Below are 21,253 nucleotides of genomic sequence, written 5' to 3'. Positions count from 1 at the left end.
AGCCTCAACAAAAATATGTACCACTTTACTGAGCAATAATGCTTATAAATTCTGTCTCTTACTGTATAGGAGGTTGAAATGATATAAAGCTGCTGTGAATCCACTTTCTTGGGAGGTTGAGACTTAATAAATTCTCAGCAGGTGATACTAGAAAATTGATATCCATTTCTAGATATTTTATTTCATTTCTCTACATAATTCAAATCCATGATTCCGTAGTAATATGTATATTGGATCCACAGTTTCAGTTGTTCTCACCAATTTTGAGCTATGCCCAGAATGTTGCCACCTATGAAAAGTATCCTCCTGCTACCATTGTTGCCTTACACACCTTTTGTGATCCAAATTTGGTTTGATCTATGCCTTCACAGGTAACTTCATTTTCTTTCAAACCATTTCTTACTTAGTGTTATGCATGAAATGCAAACTATTTTTAAGCTAAATATTTGTAAGTATTTGACTAGTTTAGTTGTGATGGAATCTCCTTAAGTGATACCCACCAGGGAAAGGCACATCAATTATATGTTAGAAAAATTGTGCAAATTTTTTTTTTTAATGTTCACCTGTTGAGGAAGTCACAGCATGAGAATAATGGTTTTTGAAAAACTTGGGTAAGTAAATTTTATTCTCATAAATTATGTTTTGGATATGCTCATAGAAGCGGGGAAATGGTGTACAAGCTAGGCTTTTTTCCTTTTATAGTTACAGTTTCTACGTAAATATGGTTTAATTTTTTCTTTTTAATCTCAGAAAAGATTCAGGTCATTGAATAAAATTGTGGAAATTAATGTAAAAATTATTGTATACTGCCCTGTTATTGGCATTAGAAGGATTAATTTTCATTCCTTATATTCATTTAAGCCTGGAATGGGGTTTCTTCCTGAAAATGAAACTCAGGAATAGAATTCGTGAGATGCAAGGGAAAGATTACTTTCAGTGAATAAAAGTATTTTTTTCCTCATTCCGCCATTCCCTAATAAGTTTGAAATAAAAAAAAAACGTGAAACTTGACGCCCACCTTTCATGAGTTGGCAATGTCATCAGTTTTGGTTCATTAACTTGTTCATGGAGGGTGAGGAGAGAGTGATTTTTTCATTGAGGAAAGGAATTGCTATTAAGAGTTTAAGTAAATGTAAAGTTTGCAAGGACATGTGCGGGTTACCTGTGATGTGGTAACCTCCTGGGCATGAGGATTTGATGACATCAACTTCTCTACTACAGTGCAACCTCGATATAACGACACCCCACGGTGCACTAATAAACACTCGATATAGCGAATTGTCGCTTTACCGGAGGTGGAGCAAATAATAGCCAGTATACCTGTTGCGAACAGATATACAGGAACAGGAGTGGTGCGGCGACAGATAAACATCTATCCGATAAACGTAAGCATAAATCCAGACGAAAGGCGATGTTTTTTTGCACCACTAAATTTCCTTACTCAAATAACGACTAACTATTCAAACAATTTATAAGCGCCGCACTGAATAAAAATCATGCAAAGCATTGTTTCGTCAATCATTATATTTATCGAACGACAGTTTACCACATAAATTTGAAACTGAGCACTCTTTTAACTTCATTTCTAAGAGATCGCTATCAATTACAGAGGTTAAGGAGTCTTGATGAAAGTCTTCCGGTGGTGAAACCCTCGCTATGGCGAGAGCCAACACCGAAAGGGTCTCGTAAAAACGAATTTTTTAATACGCTTATTATAGGATCAATTGACGGTGCATCGGCTATCTCTCGTAATAGCGGGGGTGTCGCTATAGCCCGCACTCGCTTTAACGAGGTTCCACTGTAATGGGTTAAAAAGTTTTCAATATTCAAGCTATGATAAGTTCAAGAAGAAGACATCAGATTAAACATTATGGAAAATGTCTCTTTCCATTTTTCATCTGTTACAATCATTTGTTTTGAAAATGTTGAACTTAGTTATTGGTAAGGTGCTTGTATACCATTTTTCCGAACTGACGGCGGCTGGGTGGAAAATAGAAACTAGCCAATGAGAAGCGCTGCCCCTTCCACCTCTCCGTTCCCCTCCATCCCCTTCCCTTTTCCCCTCCATCTGGCCGACCGGCGTTGCCATCCTTGGGAATAACGGTACTTTCGGGGGCGACAGAACGAGTGCTGTGCGATCTCCAAAGATTCGGCTTGGCAACACTGCTAGCTGGAGAGCGATGTGCACTGCTCGGAGTTCGGAGAGAGACTGTGGGCTCTTCCTCACTTTCTCCTGTCGCTCTTCTGTGATTGGCTGGGTTTCGAGCACGCTCAAGGTCAGCCGCCGTCAGTTCAGAAAAATGGTATAGTCATGCATCACGAATTAGGGCAGGACAAAAAATTACCTTATACTTGCTCTGTGGCTAGTATCCCAGTACATACTATATTTATCTGAATATAGTCCCCCTCCCTTTTTTCCAAAAATATCCGTGGTAATTATAAAGAATGGGACTATAATCATATGCATTTAAAAGATTTTTACCTGAACCTGAAACTAAAAAATTACGGGGGCACTATATTTGGAGAAATATGGTATATAGTTAGAGGTCTGTATGATCCATAAAAAATTTCAACCCAATAACTTTAATCTTTTGTGCTTTTTAATTAAAATTTCAAGTTTTAAGAAAAGAGTAAAATAGTTTTCAAGTTTTCCTATGGCTTTTAGAAGTACGAATGATTTCATTGCTAGTAATTACAAACTTTGCTTGTACTTTAAAGCAGCATATAAGTCTGTTTAAATAAAGTAAATTAAGTCTACACTTGATAGAAAAAAAGCCGTAAACAGAACAATATGTTGCAGTGGATGGCAGTAATAATGCAACCCCACCAAATAAAAATTTCCAAAGGCACTAGCAGACTAAGACTCTCCAAACACATCAGGAAATTAGGCTTAATAATTTGATTAAATATTCAATTTACACCACAAGAAGGCAGCGACTATCGTCTGATTACAGTTCTAAATCCACTTCGGAATATTGGTGATGTTTTACTTTCATCAATTCGAGGATGGATTCAGGGGAAGGGTGAAATCCATAAAAAATAAAAAAGACTTATGAATTAGCCTCCTCAAGACTTAAAATGCATTTCATTTTTCCCATAAAATTTACGACTGCCATCTTTACATAATGTATTTATATTTATCATAGATACCTCAATTCATTCATGAAATTCCATCACAGAAACTTGTGGTAAATAAGTCTATAACATTAAGTGGATGTATAAGTTCATATGCAAAAATATATAGGCTGACAAGTGTGTTTGTTGATGTGCACCAAACTTTAGAAAAGTCTATAAAAGTAACAAGAAACAAACAATCAATAATAATTAAAATAAATAAATACATTTTAATGAAAATAAAATACTGGGATATAAATGTTTTTGTTACCAGCCATGAACAGCCTAAAGGGAACATTAATATGAGAGTATTTTCTTCTTACACTTAAGCATATGTGCACTTACATAGTGTTATTAATGAAGCATATTTTCAATTAAGAAAATTAGGCTCATTCTTTACAAAAAGTTCAAAGGAAAAAAGTCAATAAAATTCACCTCCGAAGGAATTATCAGTCAATAGCTTTAACAACGGCTGTATCAGGCAGAAAATGATCATAATATGAATGGGTGAAGTTAGCCATGATGTCCTGGGTGCATTCCGGAAGATCTCCTGATGGATCCATTCTTCCTGGAGAGCCAGACCACTTGGTGAATGATGGCACGACAGCCTCAGGAGGTAGTACAGTCCCATCCATCACCATGCAACAGTCTTTCAGAACACAGCGACGGCCCTAGGGTAAAATGATGAGATGTAATTTTGAAGACGTTACCTCCACAAAATTCATGAAACTTGATGCGCGAAAAAATGACTAGTTGTGAAGATATATCACCATTTGACAAGTACTTTAAAAATTGACTTCATAAAGGAGCCTATTAGATACAACAAAATGGAAGTATTGGTGTATGGCCAACCTCAAAAAATCTTGAGGAATTGCAATGTTGAAATAAAAATCGTAAACCCTTACCTGAACTTATATCAGGACCCAAAAATTTTATCACTAGCACTAATTTTAAACCAAACAATCCTCTCCACTGAAATTCAACTACCTCAGGAGATAGAAGATATTATACATGCCGCTGCATCCACCAGGCGCAGCTAAGAATTAAGGCTAGGGTGGGTTTCAGGAGTAACTAATACTGGGGGGTATGGAATACTCAAGGTGCAGGTACCCTTCCCCAGAATTTTTTATAGATAAATGGTTCGAAATGGTGAGTTTTACAGCTTTCTGAGGAATATTTTACCTATATTTACACTAATATATAAGTAATAGTTATCCAATTATGTAAAATGGATTAAAATTTGAAATTTCTTTGAGTTCTGGGGAGGATTTTATCCCCCATAAAACCCCCTCGCTGCGCCACTGGCAACCATATTATATCATAAACTTCTAAGACACATGAGGCTTTAGAAAAACCACGAGCATGATATTCCATTACAGATTTTAGAAAAAATTGCGAATTTGCTTTCTGTGTTAGTCAATAATATTCACTGGTGTATAATAACAGAGGTGATGCTAGAGAAGTAGCAAGAATAGTTCAAACGTATATCGAGCCACACAAGAAACAAGGAAAAACATAATTATCTACACAATACTATGTTATTAAATTTAAAAATATTATGAATGCAAGGAGCAGAAGTAGGGCCAGAATCTTTCATGTTAGGCTGGGATTTTAGTGGTGGTTCCCCTTATTACCCAACAATCAAAGGAATCAACAAAATTTTCATTGTGGCACCCTTCAACAGAAAGTTTGCATGACAATAAGAATCACCCGCAATAAGTTGCCTATAACATCTGAGGATCCATCAAAATTACTAATTTGATTGCTGGCACCAAGGAGGAGGTTAAGCAATAGTGGTTATCCCATGATCTTCGCCATTGCATTCATAGTTCAGCCTGTAGTTTATTCTACCCCTATGACTTAGCCTTGGACAGTAGGCCGGCCCTTATTTTTCGGAATTGCGAAAAGTTATGTTTTCCTGGTCTCAAAATGATCCAAATGAGGTTTATATTCACGTGTTAAAATTTGGTTACTTTAAAATAACGGCAACCCGTGCCCCAAGGGCCCTAAGTACTAAGGACCCTAAATTGAGTTTTTTGAGGTCAAAAAGTGCTATTCCTATGTAAAACGTAAAAGTAAAGCCCTTTAGGGCCAATTTTCTGTTTGTTTTGACGTATCTTTAAGCGTTTAGGAGATATCGTCAGTCGTAATGCAATTCCCTCCCAGGGCACCACCCCGCACCGCGGCACCGCTGAGGTACGGCCCGCACCACTTACTACAGACTTCCCCTCAACCCCTTCCCCTCCCACGGCAAAGACTTTGATCCTGGTGACAAAAGTTACATGCTAGTGGTACAGTATTGAATAGTTTATTACTCTTGTGTCACGATTAATGTTGTTAAAGCCTATAATGTCAATTTTAACCCTTCAACGCCGTCCTATGTACTGGGTACCGACCCCTTAAACCTTGTTTTTTCGCCGCCATACGGCCGCGAACCATTTCAGCAGGCTTTGTTCCAAAGGGCTCTTTATGTACAAAATATTATAAGCATGTGATGCAACTGTGTTTATGAATTATAAAGGAATGAAGGGAATGTGTAGGGCTTCCAGGGCTCCATCAGTAGATAGAAATATTCAGGAAAAAGAAACGAGGTAGTCACTTCACGGATGTAGATCACTGTGGAAAGATAGTTCTTGTTTATAGTGTGCAAAGGATATAAGGTGCTAATTTTTTCAGGATGTAAGGAGAAAAGTGGTGAAATAAATACTTTATCATGGACGTGACGTTCATTTTAAGAATAGACCAACATGGGAAGGCATGTAATCAAGACTAAATCCAGGCATTGAACTGGTTGCAAAAGAAAGTGAAGAAATACTCGGCTCAAATTTACCTACAGTGAGAGAAGTACTGTGTGTTTTCTCTATCACCTAATGGGTTCGAAATTTGTAAGACTTAGTACGAGAAAAACCGTGAGAAATGCGTCTCATCCACGGTAAAAAATAGAGTTCCTGTTATTACGGAAAATGAGGCAATTGAAAAGTTAGAAAAATGACGCAAAGAATGGATGAACGTGCAACGACATAAAGAGAGCGCGAACTACAGTGGAGATGAGGAGAAGAGAATCTTTCGTAACAAAACTTTATGATTTGTTTGAAATTGCAAGGAGCGATACCATTGAGTTTTTGACGCACGAGGAGGAAAGTGCAGCAGGAAGCAGAAAGTGAGTAAATGTGCTTGGGCTGAAGAAAGAATCTTCTTACGCAAATAAAGAAGAGAACGAAATGTAGTTATTGGTGGAATAGATTTCAATATATTCAAGAAGAAAGGAAAAGATGTGGTTCTCCGCTCCTTGTGCTGCATTAGCTTCCAACAGTGACCCGGAGTTCCAAAAAGACTTGTAAATTACGAAAGTGTTAGCTTGGACAGAGCGAAAGCAGCACAAAAGAGGTTATCAAACCACTTGTGGTTCATAAGTGAGGAGTTGGTAGGCCTGTCATTCTTTGACGGATCCATATCTAGGTGTGAAAATAAAAACGTGATACGCCGTATGTGGTCGTGTGAAGGAAAATATGATCCACCGAAGAAGGCATTCTATAATCATAAAGACACGACTAAGGTATCTATGCCAAATTTTGTCACTACTAATTCGAGAAAACTATTTAATGCATTGTAAATATGCATTGCATTCTTTGATGTGCACATGCGAGAATGGGATGAACATACAAGAACGATTTGCAAATTATTCGGGGTCATCAAGAGGGAAATGACAGTGCATCGAGAGGGGTGAAACTATTTTAGATTTTTAAGCAGTCACGTTGAAGGAAGAGGGCTTTCAAAATGTATTACTAAGGGTGGCTTTTCATCGCAATACAACCCTTACATGCGGAAAGGCACTTTAATTTTCAAATACGGGATGTTAATGAAAAATTAGCAAAACAATGAAAATGTATTTTATTTTGGTTATTGTACCGAAATTCATGGACAGAGTGAAAATAAATTGATCTCTTGGATTGGAAGTATTGTTATGGCAATTAAATTCTTTCTAAGGTAATCACATTTCTTCAGAGGCTAGATCTTGCCAGTGTGAGCAAAGTCTTTGCCGTGGGAGGGGAAGGGGTTGAGGGGAAGTCTGTAGTAAGTGGTGCGGGCCGTACCTCAACGGTGCTGCGGTGCGGGGTGGCGCCCTGGGGGGGAATTGCATTACGACTGACGATATCTCCTAAACGCTTAAAGATACGTCAAAACAAACAGAAAATTGGCCCTAAAGGGCTTTACATAGGAATAGCACTTTTTGACCTCAAAAAACTCAATTTAGAGTCCTTAGTACTTAGGGCCCTTGGGGCACGGGTTGCCGTCATTTAAAAGTAACCAAATTTTAACACGTGAATATAAACCTCATTTGGATCATTTTGAGACCAGGAAAACATAACTTTTCGTAATTCCGAAAAATAAGGGCCGGCCTATTGGACAGTTGACTAATTTTATAGATCACAGCAACACAAAGAAGTTCTCTACAAACCATGATGATGCACCATAATGCAAAATCATTAGATGACGCCCAGAAGTAATATAGGAGGTTTTTCCTCCTATATTTATGATCAATCTTATACACCAATGAGAAATCATTAGTATAAAGGGTGAAGAGGAACGGCTCCAATTTTAGCGGTAGTAATTATGCAAGCTTATTACACATATTTTCTTGAGAAAGAATATTAATGAAGGCCAAGAAAAGATATCAATAACTTTAGGTAGTGATCAAGAAAATATAAAATACAAGTTACCATTAGGGACATCATAATGCATCAATTGAAGAAAGCTATTTGATTGAAAAAATAAGGAATCAATATATACAAAGCTTGTATGGATGAAACATGAATTAAAATAGCTGAAAATAGATGCACTGAAGTGAGGCTTCAATATATACATCAAGAGTAAACGACATAAATCATATGTATCTAATGATTAATACTATTGCACTTCAGATATGGGCGCCGGGGCTTAACCTCAATATCAAGATTTTCATATCTATTGAAGAATCTTCTTTTGGTTTGATCCACCTCAGTCTCTCATCTCTTTGAAAATTTACATTAAACGTCAGCAAATTACATCCTTAACCGTATGACATTTTAGAAATACAACAATCATCTCTGACCCACGTAATAAAATAGGAGATAGAATTATACTTACGATAACGCAGTTCTTTCCAATGTAAACATATGATCCAACAACAGCAGCACTAACCACAGAACCTTCTCCAATGTAAGTATGCTCACCGATATGGATAGGAAAGAATGCAACCCTAGAATGAAAAAGTAGCTTTAATAAAAATAGTAACAACCGTGAATGCGAACTCCGAGACAACAGAAAGAAAAGTAAGAAGGCTAAATTTTATGTTCTGACATGCCCTTAACGAATGTCAATGCATCGATTCCAAAGTCTCCAATAACTTCTCACTCAAGGTAAAAAGCCATAATCAACCGGAAATACCAAATAATAAACACAACACAACCGAAAATAATAATACCTAATAATTCCATGGAGTAGACAAATCACAACACAGTATCAAAAAGGTACGTACCCTTTACTGAATTTCTTAAAAGGCGGTCTTATAACCGCTCGGCTACTTATAATGCTATAGCGACCAACACGAACATTAGCCAGATCACCACGTATAATTGCATCAGTTTGCACTATTACCTTCCCTTGCAAAATTATATTTTGTGAGCCGCAGAGGACAGTTTGGCGACAGACTTTATTACCAGAGGCCTACGAAAGAAAATAACCTCAATTTTAGAAGGAAACGATAAGATTTCTTATTAAATCTATGGAAATTTTATTTCAATATAAGAAAGTAAAAAAATTATATGTAAGGAAGTAACATTAACTTGTGCTCACGGTTGTTGGCAAGAATCTTAATTCCAGAGCATACGTTATTAATCACGATGTGTATTAAATGCTTACCGTCTCCACATAATCAGCTTTTTTAAATATTACGTCCGAAAGCTCCATAATTTTAAATTAACGCCACGAAGAGTTTAATTCAGCTCCAAATATCCGTGACCACTAATGTACACATTCCGCCAAACACAATATCGTGACTCAACTGTTTATGTCATGCGTTTCGGGTTGCGGTATTTTAAGTCAAGTTAGAACTTTTACAGTGTAATATTTAGTTTTGTAAAATATTTTGATCTTATATTGAACGTATAAATGCCTAATTACTTTTTATGGTTTAGTTAGTTTGATACATATTGGTTATATTAATTATAGTAGGTATTATGAAGAGTACAACGGTGTTGTATTTGAGCTCATATTTGTTGTGTCGATAAAGCAGGCGAACATTGCTTCTCCCGGGCAGACGACGAGAAAGCAGTAACGATGTCGGAGGAAGAGAACGCTGTTGAGGATGGGCAGGGGGGTGACATGAACACAGTCTTCGGACTTCGTCTAAGAGGTCGTAAAGGAGCCCTAAAGAAGAAAAATGTATACATCGTGAAGGACCATAAGTTCATGCCGAGATTCTTCAAGCAGCCGACGTTCTGCAGCCATTGCAAAGATTTCATTTGGTGAGTACCTTAATAGAACTTCGTCCTCCTGGAATGGATTATGTCTTCGACAAGCTATTGATCTTCGTTGAATTGGATGTAATCTCTTAGTGGAAGGATAAAAGTGCAAGTTTTTGTTTATGCATGTTCGGTGTGTTTCTGTGAGCATGGTGCGTATTCGCGCGTTCATGTCTGCGTTGAGCGCCGCTATGGTTAGGCCTTACCTGTGGATCACGTTCGAGGAACCTCAAGTTTGGGTTATAGGAAGACCTTTTCTTGCTGCCGTGTATCTTCCTGTGGGACCGACTAATAGAGGCATGCAGGTAGCTGAGGAAATTCCTTCGAACTGAACGTGGATATCCCATGCAGAAGTTCATCAAATCAAATATGATGATGGTTAGCGAATCTCATACATTCCAATCTATAAAATTTTAGTGGCTCGCGAGAGATGAACGGTTGTTGTTACCATAATGTGGATTGCCATTAGCAGTATATCTGCAGTGCAATTTTCCACTGAACGCTGGAGAATATGGAGTGGATACATTTTTTTGGTCAGCCTTGAAACTAGGGTTGTGTCGTGGAATTTTGTGTTGTTGTTACTGAAAGTTTTACTTACGTACCTTATTCTCGTGCTACTATTTATTTGGCTGCATGGCTTGCCTGATTTGAACAGTCATCTTAACAAAGCTAAAACTGATCACGAGTTTATGTGATTTCGGAAACTTTAGACATTGGCCTCCTATTCGAAATTTTAAATGGCGTACATAGTTTATTTTATGGATGTGATTACTGGATTAATTGATGTGAAGTGTCCCCAATCGCTTGATGAATTTTAGAGGCAATCGCCGTAATTGATGGGACCATTTAAACCTTTGCTTACTCTCCAGAGATATTGATACAGAAATTCACTAGCGGGACAGAATGAAGAAGTGAAGCCCCTTGTCGCTTACCAATATATTTGTTGAGAATTTCGATCAAGATATGAGTATTTACGTCTGTAATCAATCCTCTGGCAATTCTATTTCTAGTGTGTTCAGTGTGAAAACTTCTTGATGTTGGAGTTTTACGGCTTAGGAAAATTTTCACTTTATAGTACTGTAAACTTTATTAGTAACTATCACCTTTCCTAGTATCTAAATCAAGTGAACTCTTACGTACGATTATTTTTGGCGGCACCCTGAGAGACGGAAGGAGGTCATCTCTAGGGATGCTAAGCAACGAAGTGTTGTGGTAGCCCGTGTCCGTATCCATGGTTACAGTTAGCACAGATTATTCTATCTCCAATACTTCGAAGCAAATATGATGCCGTCAGCCATATTTTCAATTTTCAAATCAGAGGGATTTAATCTCGAGAGAAAGTACTTTGGTCCAGAGTTGTGTCGGGTAGATATCTGTATTATTCGCACAAACTTAACAATGGAATTGTTTAATGTTTGTTTAGAATTAGCATTTTTAATGTCATACGTGTTATCCGGGGGGTGGTCTCGTTAATTACGTAGTCAAATGGGGTTTATGGCATCTGCATTCGAGAAATAATGTACTTAGAACGCCAAGTGTATCCTGTCATGTCTTTGCTGCCGCGTCCCGCGTGTCTTTACGTGGTGATGAATTTTTGGATACCGTCATTCAAGAGAAAGGAGCTAACCTTTCATGTATATCATTATTTTGTTTTGCATTATTGGTTGTTTTTAGCGAAGCATGTTGGTTAGGAAATATGGAAGCCATTCTCTATCCTAGTCTTCCAAAGATGTTTTTCGATGGGCGAGTTTTTAATTGTCTTTATTTCGGTTTGATGTCCACGACCGATAACGGTATGATTTTCGTCCGTCTGCTGCTGTCAAGGATGCTTGACCAAGTCCAAAATAGTTCTTTCTTGTCATCTCTCTGCTGAACAGAATGGGATTATAAGGAAGAGCTCATGTGAATATGTTTCTGATTGTGAAAATTAACATTTGAAAGTTCTGCGCTTCGCTATAATCACCCGCGGTTTCTTTTTTTGGCGCCGGTGTATTTTCGTAAATTTTAGGTATGGGGTTTTCTAAATGTTCTAAACCTGCTATGATTACTAAGAACTACTTAAAGGAATTTTACTTATTGAATTAGTGTTTGTATGTGTGGTACACGTGCAGAATGTCGGCATGATTATTTAATCAACTCGTACTCGAACTGCGAAAAACAATTGAGGCATAAGTAATTTAAATTCTATTCATAGATAGGTAAATGTATATAAAGTTTCGAAAATCGTGTCCAATCAGTCAGTTTTAGTAATTGATAGTGAAAAGCGTCATTGTCGTTAAAAACATTTATCACCGTAAAAGCATTCAGAAGTGAAAGAAAGAACTTATTTTCGTTAATAGGCAATACATTTTCCGAAAAAAAAAATCGTTTGGGACCCGTAATAATCTTCGCCTTTTCGCACCCGCGATTTAATTTTTAAATACGGCCTAACTAATTTTTAACTACCCCATGGATGATAGCAATCCTCATGATATTAATTATTTTTAACATTTACTTGTGGTTAATTTTTTTTGTTTAGTGGAACGACGACTAAGGAAATCTATAGTGCGTGCGAGACGTGCAGATGAGTTGATAACGGTAAAATACTACATTTAAATGATCTATATCACGCCATCGTTTTACAATTTTATCACTTTTGATTGCCTAATTGAGTTTTCGGGAAAAATTACTGTTTAAGATGAAGTTTTTAGTTTGCCTTTTTTTCATGATCTTATTGTTGTCGGTCGTGGCTCATTGCGTCACTAAATTTTTTACTACGAAATTTTGATCTGTTTGAAGCCTGCATTCTTCAAACACCAATTTTCTCTTGTTATTTTAAATACCCATTTTTTCTATGTGTTATTCATAGAATTTTTCATTTCTTCCTAGAAGTTACGCGAGAAATCGTGAACTTAACGATTTTACTGAAGCGTAGCTTATTTTGGATTGTGAATTTGTAGTAAAATTTAAGCTTATGTCGGAGCTAATGGCGTTGGCAAAGGCTTAATGCGCATGCACCAATGTGATGACGGGTGCTCATGGTAACCACTGAGCAATAATCATTTTCAATAGGTTCATTGGTTTAATTGATAACGATGTGGTATTTTGTCCAGAGGCCTTTAACGTTATCTTATATTTCTGTACTAAAATATCGAATTATTCCATGATATTCCTATGATTACCGTCGCATCGTCAATTTTTGATTCCGTATGACTTACTATTTTAAATTTCTTGTGAAGGTAATTGAAGGCACAAATGTCTTGTTTTCAAATCGTTTTCATTATTTCCCTTTTAGTCCTCTTTTCTTCTTCTGCACCATGAGATTAGTTGAGAATTTAGTTTTTGGAATAAAAAAATTATATTATTCTAGAATGAAGTGTCTCTCTTCAAATGTATTGTACTAGTATTTTATTATAACCGATGTAATATTTCTCAATCGTGTCACTGCTTTCCAATCTTTTTCAATCCATTGCTTCTTTGATAACAAGATTCATCACACTAAGCCGCTGTAGTCAACTTCGAAATCGTAATCCTATTCGTTGTGTAGGCAATATTAGAAGGAAAATTTGTATGTGGGCGATTGAAATGTCATGTTATATATTTAAAAGATAGATAATAAATATTTGATCTTATATTTATGAATATTTATTTATTTTTCAATCTTGTAGATCAATTCCGACGTTAATGGTGGTAGTAATCACCATAGGAACCACTTATGAGATCCAATTCACCATGCTCTTCAATTTATCGCCCCTTATTTAAATTTATAATCGGAACCATGACACACTCTGCATCTCTTACGTTCCATGTCTATCAATCCATCTTGCACCGTTGGATCACGAATAGAATTTAACTTAAGTCCTTTTTCATAATTTTCAAAGGAAATCATTGTGCCTCAGGTTGTAAGAAAGTTCGCGATGGAAGCTCTGTCATTTTAAAATAAATTAATATGCAGTCACATCCCTGAAGTTGTACGAAAAATCCACCGAGAAAAAAATCATTCGCCTTTGTCCATTGCGGGTGACTCCCGTAAAAGTTATTACCGTGGCTAGTACCTTTCAGGTATACCGGTACTTAAAACATACCTGAAAGCCGATGTTTACAAAGGCATAGATAACTGTGGGTTCAAAGTCTTGTGTGATTAGGGAAATGGTTGGATGCCTGTTCATCTTGTGATATTCAGTAGCGTTTTTATAATAGCTAGCTACAGAAAATTTCTTGGCGATCAATTTTAAGAGAATACTGCTAAATTTAGGCGTAGCCCAAGTTCTGCTCTCAAATACTACCTACAATAGGCACGAAATGTATTATCCTATTTTCTCAATCGCCGTTACTGGTAAAAATGTAGCCTAATGGCTTCATTTTCTTCAATCATTTTGGTACGTTTCTACAAAAGAAGGCAAGCTGATTTCATTTTCTTCAACTGCTCTCCGCCGCCGTTAGAATTACAATCCCCGAAATATGTTAATTTTACAGGCGAAAGTAATTATAATTCTGTGAAGACGTTACTAAAATATCCAGAGAGATAGTTTCATATCAATTGTGTGCTTCTTCCCTATGGCCTTAACTCTGACTTTTATTTGTCTGATTTTTATTTTTTCAGAGAAGTGATTTTTTTATATAAAATTCAAATGCAGGCTTCTTCTCGTTCTCATGGCTTTTTCGTCAACATAAGTGGATGCTATTTCCAGCGTAACCGTTCATTATTACGGTTCGTTGTATACTCTAATTTTACTCCACTTTATCGCCTTTTTATCATATTGGAATTCATGTGAGAAATATCATTTGTTCAGTTGATCAAAAATTATCGAAATGTGTGATAACTCAATCTTAATTGAGTGTCCAGTAAACAGTAGGTAGTTGCTGAGATTCCGAAATACGAAGCCCGATCAAAAGCCGTGTTCAAAAATAGTATGCTACTATCTTTTTTGGTTTCTCAGTCTTTTGATCATCTTAGTTTAAATACCGGAGTGCATCACATCCAATATTTACGGCATTTTCTGAGTCCAAAATAGTATTTATCTTCTATATTATTTCTACACTATAGATACCTTTTTCTCAACTTATGCGCAACCAAACTCTACAAATGAGGTACCAAAATGAGCAGAATTTATCAGAGAACATGCGACGGTATACCTTACTTCCTAAATATTGCTATTGTTTCCTAAAATTAGTTTTTAAATAATGAAAAAAAACAAAAACCGGTAAATATTCCTGACGTTAATGGCGCACAGACTGATAAATTTGTTCATTTGCAACAATAACTCGCATTCTTTAAATAACTTTTATCAAAATGCGGCTGATTCCACATTCAAGTCTCCTGTTGATACGTAAGTATGAGTCATCATGTGCGTTTAACAGAGGATAGTGTAATTACTTCCAATGTTCAAAGAGGTCCTCTGACCTCAATTTGTACATGAACATTCCAATGAAATTTGTACATAAGACCCTGCCTTTTTTTTCTACATTTTAAAATTAGAAACGCGCCTATCCACTCTGTGGACCTGCATTGAAAAGAGCGGGGGAAGCCCACTGGGAGCGGGCGCAGCACGCTCGTAAAAATATATTTCATGTTAGCCTCGATGGCGACGGGGATAAGTCCTTGCCTACTATGCTGAAGGTCACTAGTTTGAGTACCGACTTGATGTTTTACCCCAATCCAGGGCATGGTTTTGTGTGATCGTTTATTGTTATTTGTTCACCCCCGATCTGAAGCTCCATTGCGCTGTTTTTGGGGGTGATTAAGATAAAAAATATTTATAAAAAATAACCCGTCGCCCGTTACTTTCTAAAGTCTTCTTATTAGTTATCGAAAGTGATTGTAACATTTTCATGATATTTATGATGAATTTTTAGGAAAAAAATAACACTATGAAATAGTCTGGACATTCTAAAATTTGAGTGTGGAGAAAAGAGAATGTAAACTTGATATTTAAAGTTGCAACCGTGAAACCACGTCCAATATTTACAGCATTTTCTGAATCCAAACTTTTATTTATCAAATAAGTGCAGTACTCGTAAAATTTTAATATTTTTAAATGGTCTGGGACATTCTGAATTATTCCTGCATATGCAGCAGAAGGTAGGGAATTTCAACTTGAGATTTAAAGTTGCTGCTGTGGTAGTGAATTGTCCGATTAGGATTCCGGGGCCAGCGTGAAATATGTCGTCCCCTCCAATATCTACTGTATTTTTTTAGTAATTAAAGAAGTACTCCAGACCGTAGCCAGTTACTTTCTCAAATATTTCTGTACAAGTTATATTATGATAATAGCATTTTAATGATTTTTAAGATACTTTTTCCGTAATAATTTAATATTCAGAAATTGTTTGGGACATTATGAATATTGCGGAAATCCACGGATAAAAATCATTCGCTTTGATCGGAAATGATTTTTTTCTCTGCGGAATTTTCGCACTATTTGTGCATTCACCGTGGGGTATCCCAGTGCACTTAAAATTATTCTGAATTCTAAAATTACTGTGTCTGCAGATTCTGGAGAAGTGAGGAAATTTCAACTTGAAATTTAAAGTTGATTCCGTGGAAGTGAATTGTCCGATTAGGATTCCCTGAGCCAGCATGAAGTATGGGAACGTGCTGGGATGGTGTCGCGAAAAAAGCACACAGCTACAAAAGAAATCCAGCCCCAGTCTTCTTAAAAATAAGTAACGCCATACTATTAACCCATCATCTTATACTTCCTATACTCCCTATATGCCTTTATGTTATAATGTGCTTCAGGCTTACCCTTGATAGTTGTAATGACGTCCATAACCAAACCATGTAAAAGCACTAGAAATAATTTCAATGTTTTAAATACTAAGTAAAGTAGTAACTATAAATTTAACACTTGTGAGTTAAACACTGAAACATGCGATTGAAGCTTACGAAGTGACCTGGAGTACCACCAGAAGGGTAATGACAAAGATGGGGTGGGTGTGGTGGTGCGAATGCTATTGTATTGTTTGATGACTCACCTTCAAGCAGCTCCAAGTTTAAATTTACTGTTAGCGTAAACCCTACCCCCAAACTGTCACTTTGGCCCTTGTACGCTTTCTTCACACATACCCGTGTGAGTTTTTTTCGCATAATCCCTAGAATAATCCGTTCCCTTGAAGGTTTAGAGTGGGATGAGTGCTGAAGGAAAGCGAGTGGCAATGGCTGCACCGCCTCCCACTCTCCTTTGCGCAGCCTTCCCTCGCCGGTCGCCGCATCCTTCGTCAACCCTTGCTCATTGTTCCCGAGTCGGCGGGTGGAAAGTGCGACACGCCGGTCTGGCGCCAACACTGGAGCATACGCTATTATCCCCTCTTGAGAACCTCGGCCTTGGGGAGAGGCATATGAGCCGGATTGCTTGTGCCGCAAAAACGGAAGAATTTTATTGCTCTGGAAATGAATTCATTTTATAGTTTGGATCTTCCCCTTGGCTTACGAGGCATCTCGTACGTTGTTATCGTCATCGGGATAGCCATAATGCGGCGTGTTCCCTTTTTAAATCAACTTCTATTTAAGTTTGGAATAGTGGCCAAGTTTTATTTTCTTTCTCCGCAGGGGATGATGTTATTTTTTGCGCATTCTAGCTCGTTGATTTGATGAAGCGTGGGTATCTGCAGTATTGAGGGAATGAGAATATATTTTTGAACAAAGTATTTTTTCGAAAGTGGAATAAGGGAGGAGGGAAACCCGGTGTACATCTCGTAGATAATTTTGCGAAAAATCCATGGTGAAAAAATCATTGGCCTTGACTAGGATTGGAACCCGGATTCCCCGATTTCTTGTCGAGTGATTTTGCCAGTTAGGCTACCGAGGCGTCATTCTCCTCTCTGGAAATTTGTGGACTATACCGGACATGGTGGTATAGACTGCTGACTGACTAGTCCCGGTATACGTAAATTAGTCGTTAATAATTGCCCTACGACAGTTAGGAAGGTCAGCAGCTTACTGTCCTATTGAGGATTTGGTGTGTAGGCAGAAATAGGTATTTAATTAAGTGAAATTATGTTTTTTTTAGTCTTAAACCAGACCGGTTTTCGTTTATGATATGTCGCTACCTTGGTTTGACAAGGTTCTAACTGACATTTTTGCAAAATTTGGTGTTTTCACTCAAGATAACTAAGTTTATGTTTCTCTATGTGTTGCACCGGTTTTTATTCCTCTATGTAAAATAATAACAGATTTAGAACAGTGAAAAAGTTCCAACTGCAAGGAGAAAAAACTAATATTTGGTGTGACAAGGTTCTAACTGCATTTTACTTATTTTATCACTCATGTAAACATGTAAAAAAATGAAATAAATAACATTTTCTTAAAGTAGTAATTACTAGTGTATCTAGTGGATCACTAGTGTATGTGCCAAAAATCAAAAATAAATTCCTATTAATAATAGAAATAGAGCAGTTTAAAACTTTGACAAGGTTTTTCTCAAAACCAGCTGATGGTCAGTTAGAACCTTGTCAAACCAAGGTAGCGATGTTTCAAAGTTATATAATTTCATTAGTTCATATTTTCACTTTTCCTTTTTGGGTACTCGCGAATTGAAACAAGACTCCCGATGTTTGTAATGTTCCATGCAATTTGGTTATGAGACCAAGCCAAGGTTTATGACGCACGTATTTCAATCTGCTACGTCAACGTTCTTTTCCCAAAGGTTTTCATCTCCAGCTGCTGTGTCAATATCCTTTCTCGAAACACCAATAGTCTCCCTTCCTGAATTACGGTTTCGGGGAGAAGAGTTTCATATCTGCGGTATCATCACCCAAACTGTCCAACATTGTCCTCCAACGGTTTTTTTTTTGAATACCCTACTTCATGGGGTTAATTTGCCATGCTATTGCCTATTGTGTACCCGAAATAAAATTAGAATAATAATAATTAATCTCCAGGAGTAAACGAAGGAAATATGTATTTTCCGCGATTTGGGGGCCTTATGAATGAAAACATTGTAAATGCCTACTTGTACATAATCTCGAATGTTCAATTTATGAGGAGACGGACCCTCCATTCGTTGAATGTTTTTCAGGTACACCTTATTGCTAGGAAGCATCACTTTTCGTGCCTTCGTTTTAAATTTTGTTGATAAATTTATAGGTATTAAACTACAAGTTACCTTCTATTTGCGCATTTTCATCCTCCCGATGAATTTTCACGCATTACGAAATGAACACTAAGTAGTTCGTTTTTTTTTGCTATTATATTAGTTAGCCGCGTTATTAATTTAGTGATCGGGGGAAGTGTTTGTCCCTGTGCGTTTTACTTCGGAAGTTGAATGCGATGTGCTTGTTAAATTATCATACTTATATTTATTTTCCAATCTTACTTTTTCCACGTTTTTTTGCTTAAAAATTAGTGCATTTTTCTGGGTAAGTTGTTGTAGGAAGGATGTTAACAACCTCAGTTGTCTCTAATTAATTTGTGAAAGGTTATTTGCTCACGGTTTAATCTCTCACACAGAGTTTTATTCATATTGATGCTGTTAAGGCGAAATTTTCCCTTATCTTATCTCGTAATTATATTTCTAAATTTAATTGTGATACATCTTCATTCATTGACCTCTCAACCTGTTTGGCGACGTCTTGTAAGGTTAAAGGACTTATGAAAATAGCGTGTTTATCCGATTTTTGGAGTCGAACCCGCCCGGTGTGTTTGCATGTATCCTGTAAATTATGCGACCGGCATGACATTGGTTTCCAGCACGCTCCCTCCCTCGATGAATTTTCCCTGCGTTCCCTGATCCTCTGCGGATTCTACGACCTTGTGGTTGACCCAAGAGGCAGGGCACACTCAGGGTTTCCGAGGTGACTACGAATCCGAAGCCGTCATCATGTACTACCTAGTGACGGTCATCATGAGTAAACAATCCTAAGATTAGGTTGACGCAGCTCTCGGATCCGCTCTCCTATCAGATAGCATTTTCTTAGTGACGTATTTCTTCTCCTTTACGTCATTAATGACATGTCCAATGTAATTTATTCGGAGCCGTCTATTGCTCTTCTTTCCATCCGCCTGCCCTTCTACGATTGCTTTCATCAGGCCATCATGCCTCATAATGTGGTGAACTGAATTTTAGCCTCCTGTCCTTATAGGCTATTTACAAGTTTACAATGTTTTCTCTCACTCTTATTAGTACTTCTCCATTACTTACTCGGTCGATCCATCATTTCTTCAGCATTCTTTGTTAGCACCACATTTCGAATGCCTCCACTCTTGATTTCTCTTGCGCTGTCAACGTCCAAGCCTCGCTTCCGTAGAGAAGCATGCTCCATGCGTAGTATCCGATGAGTTGTCTCTTAACTGTGCCAGGATTTTCAGATCCTTCAAACTCGTTCAATTCCTCTTGTGATCGACGCAGGGTTTGCTAAAATCATGTTTTTGCTGTTTTTAAAAGTTTAAATATTAGCTCACAATATTTACTATCAAACAGTTTGTAAAATTCAAGACTTATGTCTAAAATTGGGGCTTGAGGTAACTGTAAACAGTCTTTTTATATTTTAAATTTTCAAAAGGTATATTTTATATTGTCGCCCAATGAATATTTTCATCAAATTATTTTACTTCACCCTATTTTAATTCTGTAAAAATGAATATTTTTAATATGGGTCATAAGTGCTGATGCGGGTTCCGAAATTGGGGACAATGAGACGAAGTGTTCTCCATCTTTTGCGGCAGAAATATTTTCCAGTCGTTCGTTTATGGTTCCAGATGTCCTTAATGATGCGAAAACGTTCTGAGATTTTTTTCTGTTCGCTTCTTGAATTGCGTCACGAAAGTCTTTTTTTTCAGATTGAACCCGATAGTTAGTTTAGATATTCGAGGGTTGAGGTCACCGGAGACTTAAGCCACTTGGGTGAGAATATTAAACAATCCGTGTAGGGGGGGAAGACCCTTTCCTTGGGCCTCTTCACCTTCGTGGATTTCATTTGGGGCTGTTCAATTTTAATCCGGAACCCTTTGACTTACTGGCATATATTCTCAGGCTACAGTTAAATGCTTTTTTTCCTAATTGTGGAAGAGGCTGCGATGGTTTTCGTTTCGTGAGAAGTTAACCTGATAAATGGCATCCCTCATCTTCCTAAAAGGTCATCCATCTGTTGTGAGAGGGTATATGTATTATACACCGGAGTTTTATTGTGGTAATGATAAATATATACCTTCCTTATGAATTTTCATTGAATACTCGAGGATGTTTCATACTAAGGTAATCGGGGAAATATCAGGGATTTACGAAGCCTTTTAGGAAAATGAAAATGTATTTGATCTGTCTCAGGACAAATGGAATACGGCGGAAATGAGTGGCCTAGTCATTGACCGACATACCCTCACAGAAACGTGTTCCTCCTCATTTTTTTATTTTAATACTTAGTCAAAAATTTTTAAATGTATAACATTAATATTGGAGCCTCTACTCAACTTTCGTTTGCAATCCTCTCTGAACATCACACTGATAAAGAAAATTTCAGTGAAAAAGACTTTTTCCAAGCAAATATCAGGGAATTCCTTCTCATAAATCTTGAAACGACAATGCATTTTTCAGTTTGTTTTGGAACATTAAGTCAGGGGTGAAACGGATTAAGGTTACTAGAAGACTTGCTGTGGATTTTAGCTTTGCAAGTAATTGTGTGTGTTGGCTTACCGGTAGAAAGGCTAGACATTGGTTATT

At 37.2% G+C, this 21,253-nt stretch overlaps 2 protein-coding genes across 3 annotated transcripts in view; one reads left to right on the top strand and one right to left on the bottom strand.

The window, feature by feature from the left end:
- Positions 1-218: 218 nt before the first annotated feature.
- Positions 219-21,253, top strand: part of LOC124168764 (protein kinase C, brain isozyme) — a 347,087-nt gene continuing 326,052 nt past the window's right edge. For both annotated transcript variants that reach the window (XM_046547049.1, XM_046547048.1), the window contains exons 1-2: positions 219-371; positions 9,389-9,620. In XM_046547049.1, coding sequence (XP_046403005.1) covers positions 9,433-9,620 — 188 coding nt within the window. In that variant the 5' untranslated portion in view covers positions 219-371; positions 9,389-9,432. The remainder of the gene's footprint in view (positions 372-9,388; positions 9,621-21,253) is intronic.
- Positions 3,319-9,179, bottom strand: LOC124168765 (dynactin subunit 5). The gene is made up of 4 exons (XM_046547051.1): positions 9,016-9,179; positions 8,633-8,820; positions 8,242-8,353; positions 3,319-3,785 (listed from the first exon to the last, which is right to left on the bottom strand). The coding sequence occupies exons 1-4, from the start codon at positions 9,061-9,063 to the stop codon at positions 3,564-3,566; spliced, it is 570 nt and encodes a 189-aa protein (XP_046403007.1). The 5' UTR covers positions 9,064-9,179; the 3' UTR covers positions 3,319-3,563.

This window comes from Ischnura elegans, chromosome 12, assembly GCF_921293095.1.
Source record: "Ischnura elegans chromosome 12, ioIscEleg1.1, whole genome shotgun sequence".
Lineage (NCBI taxonomy): Eukaryota > Metazoa > Arthropoda > Insecta > Odonata > Coenagrionidae > Ischnura > Ischnura elegans.
The sequence above is the reverse complement of the archived record's forward strand: the minus strand, read 5'-3'. Positions and strand labels throughout refer to the sequence as shown.

Excerpts from the sequence above, each read along its gene's own strand:
- LOC124168765 (XM_046547051.1), bottom strand. The coding sequence starts at position 9,063 with ATGGAGCTTTCGGACGTAATATTTAAAAAAGCTGATTATGTGGAGACG. Across the intron at positions 8,821-9,015 it reads AAGCTGATTATGTGGAGACG|GCCTCTGGTAATAAAGTCTG; the intron begins GTAAGCATTTAA and ends TTTCTTTCGTAG. Across the intron at positions 8,354-8,632 it reads TTTAAGAAATTCAGTAAAGG|GGTTGCATTCTTTCCTATCC; the intron begins GTACGTACCTTT and ends TTTTCATTCTAG.